Source organism: Capsicum annuum, chromosome 2 (genome assembly GCF_002878395.1).
Source record: "Capsicum annuum cultivar UCD-10X-F1 chromosome 2, UCD10Xv1.1, whole genome shotgun sequence".
NCBI lineage: Eukaryota > Viridiplantae > Streptophyta > Magnoliopsida > Solanales > Solanaceae > Capsicum > Capsicum annuum.
In genome coordinates, this window is record NC_061112.1 from 22,413,830 (window position 1) to 22,417,167 (window position 3,338).

General features: G+C 35.3%; 1 protein-coding gene across 7 annotated transcripts in view; it reads right to left on the minus strand.

The window, feature by feature from the left end:
- Positions 1-851: 851 nt before the first annotated feature.
- Positions 852-3,338, minus strand: part of LOC107857621 — a 66,552-nt gene continuing 64,065 nt past the window's right edge. For all 7 annotated transcript variants that reach the window (XM_016702470.2, XM_047406491.1, XM_016702469.2 and 4 more), the window contains one exon: positions 852-1,321. In XM_016702470.2, the coding sequence (XP_016557956.1) occupies positions 1,094-1,321 (228 nt within the window). In that variant the 3' untranslated portion in view covers positions 852-1,093. The remainder of the gene's footprint in view (positions 1,322-3,338) is intronic.

Consider the following 3,338-nt stretch of genomic DNA (forward strand, 5'->3'; position numbering starts at 1 on the left):
TTATACTAGAGACTGATTACATATATTGTGTAATTTGGACTTTGTCTAGTACTCAGGGTAACTTTTAGTAATGGCTCTACTACAGACCTTACTATGTCTTGGGAGGGATTCATTTGTATATTTTTGTCATTTTCTTTCTCTATTTAGATGTACTTTATATGTTTTATGTTTGTTTTTTTGCTTATTATTACTAATGGTATAATTATATATAGTCTTTATTGGTTTCTACCCGTTAGATCATGACCTATTTTTTTGGGCTATAGCTTGACTTGTCTACTTGTGGGATAAAGAAGGCTCCATCATGACTTGAGAAATAGGGTCGGGACAACTTAGTATCAGAGCTTAGTTTTCACTGATATTATTGGTACTAGAGACAATTTTTAGTATTATCCTGTGGATTGGTATGGAGACTTATGTATCCTATCTTCAGGAGGCTACAAAATATTTTTATGGAAAAATCTCATTTTCTTGATCCATTTTTGTATGTTGGGTCTGAGTTAATTTTAAATTTTTATTGGTTCACTCCTTGTGCAGATGGCTAGGACCACGAGGATTGAGAGCCGAGAATCCGGACCTCAAGCTCGCTACTATAGTTTTGGTTATGGGCAGAGGTTGACCCATAGGTCAGGGGCAGGATAGAGCATCAACCTCAATTTGAGATCAGGCTAGGGATCCATCAACTGATTATATCATAGCTCTTGATAATGAGATAGATCTAGGTATTCAACTACCAAAGCAGCAAGTGAGCCAGGGGGCAACTCATGCTCCACCTGGTTTTATACACACTTTGGTCTTACGAGATGCATTATTATTGTTATTGGGGTTAGTTGGAGGTCCATCGGCTGAGAAAGTTGACCAATTCAGATTTGTACAATTAATCAATAAACCATCCAATTCTGTCCACTGAACTTTTCATTTACATTCAAGAATATTACACATCACAATAAACAAAAAATGAAAACTCTTCTATGAAGTGAAATTGGTTTTCATCGACTTTGTGCCGTCTATCTCCATTGAAAGAAGCCAATAAAAGGACCAGTATTTACACAAACTCAGATTCATCATGATTTTTGTCCTTTTTTATATAGGTTTTTTACTCTTTAGTCTTCTTGTCATCAGGTTTCATAAGTTGCACGGGGGCTGCTGGTATCCTGATCCACCACTCTCTAACACGTCGAAGATCTCTCTCACTGCTCATTTTCCTCAGAGGCATATTGCTTGTGAAAGACTCCAAGAAAGCCAAAAGAATCAAATATTTAAGTGGCACAAAAGCAAAAGCCAAGGACACGATCACCAGTAAAAGAGCTGTTCTGTCAGTTGCCTAAAGATGATGAAAATAAAATTGAAACAGTAAGATACCACCAAGAGTAAATACTACACGTCAAGTGTAACCAGAAAGCTGTAACTTAACAATGATTTTTATAGATTCCTTAAGTAGCGAGTGCAATAATTTCAGCTTAGAGATAACTAGTAATTAGATAACTTCTAAATTCTTAAGTTTGTATAACACCAAGGGAATAAGGACATTCAAGTTGTCTAGACTATCATTTCAATTATTGCTGTAAAAAATAGCACCAGTATCCAATTTCTAGAGCTTCTTCAAGTCCAGCTATTGCTAGGCAGGGAGACCATTTTTGCATCTGGTCTACCAATGAGGGGTACTCGCAAGCCACTACCACATTCATTAGACTTTCACTTTAACCAATTGCCTATAAACTATGTTGCTCACTCTTCAAAAATGTAATCGCGTGCGTGTCGGATCCTCCAAGAGTGTGTCAGATCGTCCAAAAGTAGTGCATTTTTGGAGAGTCCGAACAACTTATCTTATAAATACACCATTATGGTGTAGGGAAATAAAGTTTTCCCAAAGTTTATTAAGGGAAACAAACGACGACTCAGGTTACTACTTCCTTAATCGCAATAGGATATCTAGGTTGTGTACAAAGGGAATTCATCTGTATAGTGAGGATTCCCGACGACTAGTGACTCAAGTCGTAGCTGTTAACTTGTATCGATCCACCTTTGCAAGGAGAAACTGGTAAGTCTCCTAAACTAGTATCTAAATTGAAATGCTACGCCTACACTTACGTTCTGGTAGCCGACATGATTGATATGCACAACATATTATTAGGGTTTTAATATGTTAACCTCATAACTTAATTGTATTATTTCATGTTTGTATTTGCCTATTCTTTGCATGACCTTGGGGCTTGCATAAGGCTCTGTCAAAAGCTTTCCAACGATATGAATACGATAATTTTGTCCATATATTTATTGAGAAACTAATTTTAACGTTTTTAAGATTTTATTATCTCGAACTTAACCACAAAATTTTAATAATCCGTGTTTCATACAATTTTTACGCAAATTGAGTTGGGTAATCACTCATCCACATGTTCTTTAGCAAAATTATTCAATAGTGATTATCATTGAAAATTTAGGTACAAAATTAATCATTGTTTTCATTATATGGATCAACTTTTGAATGTTTTTTCTTGGATTTGATGATCAAGTCGGTCCCAATAACTCATTGTTTAATGGAAGAAATTTGGCTGGAAAATAAGCTTTTGGTCGCATTTTCAACAGACCTGTCGGTGGGAGGCCACCGTTTAACAATTTTTGGCATCATACTACTGATTTCCTGAGCAATTAATGCTTGAAACCAATCCTAAAATATGTTTGGGACGAAATTGTGCTTTGATTGGATTAAAACGGCCAAAAAGTGGAGAAAATTGGAATTCAGGCGGTTGACTGGTTTCTCAATAAGGTGGGGGTTGGGCTGACCAATTGGGTGAAGGTGACCACCCTTGGTGTCTAGTGAAGCCCACTCTCGGTTGAAACTTGTCGTGGAGAGTGCAGCTCACCCTTAGATCTCCTTTCGATGATTCTCTCTTGGTCAAAACTAAATTTCTGATTTTCATATTCTTGAATTATTTTTTTTGCTGAAAAATATTTTCCTACTCCGGATAGATCAATTCTACACTAATTTGTCAAATGATATGCTTAATAACGGGCGGAACCCTTTTGGAAAATAATAATTATGAATATTTATTTTTACGACTCTTAGAGAATGTCTATGTGAGTCCTCCTTAAATGTCTATGAAAAATAAATATCCTACTCTCTAAAAAATTAGGTCTAAAGTTAATTTTCTTCTTAATTTATACTTGGAAGGTACGAAAACCAATTTGTTAGTCTATTGATATGCAAGTATAACCAGAATAAGATAAGAATCATCATTGATATGTGTATGTTTTTGTATATATATACATTTTTTATGAGGCTTCTAGTATATAGACCTTATTTTAGAAATAAAAACACAGAAAAGGACAAATATACC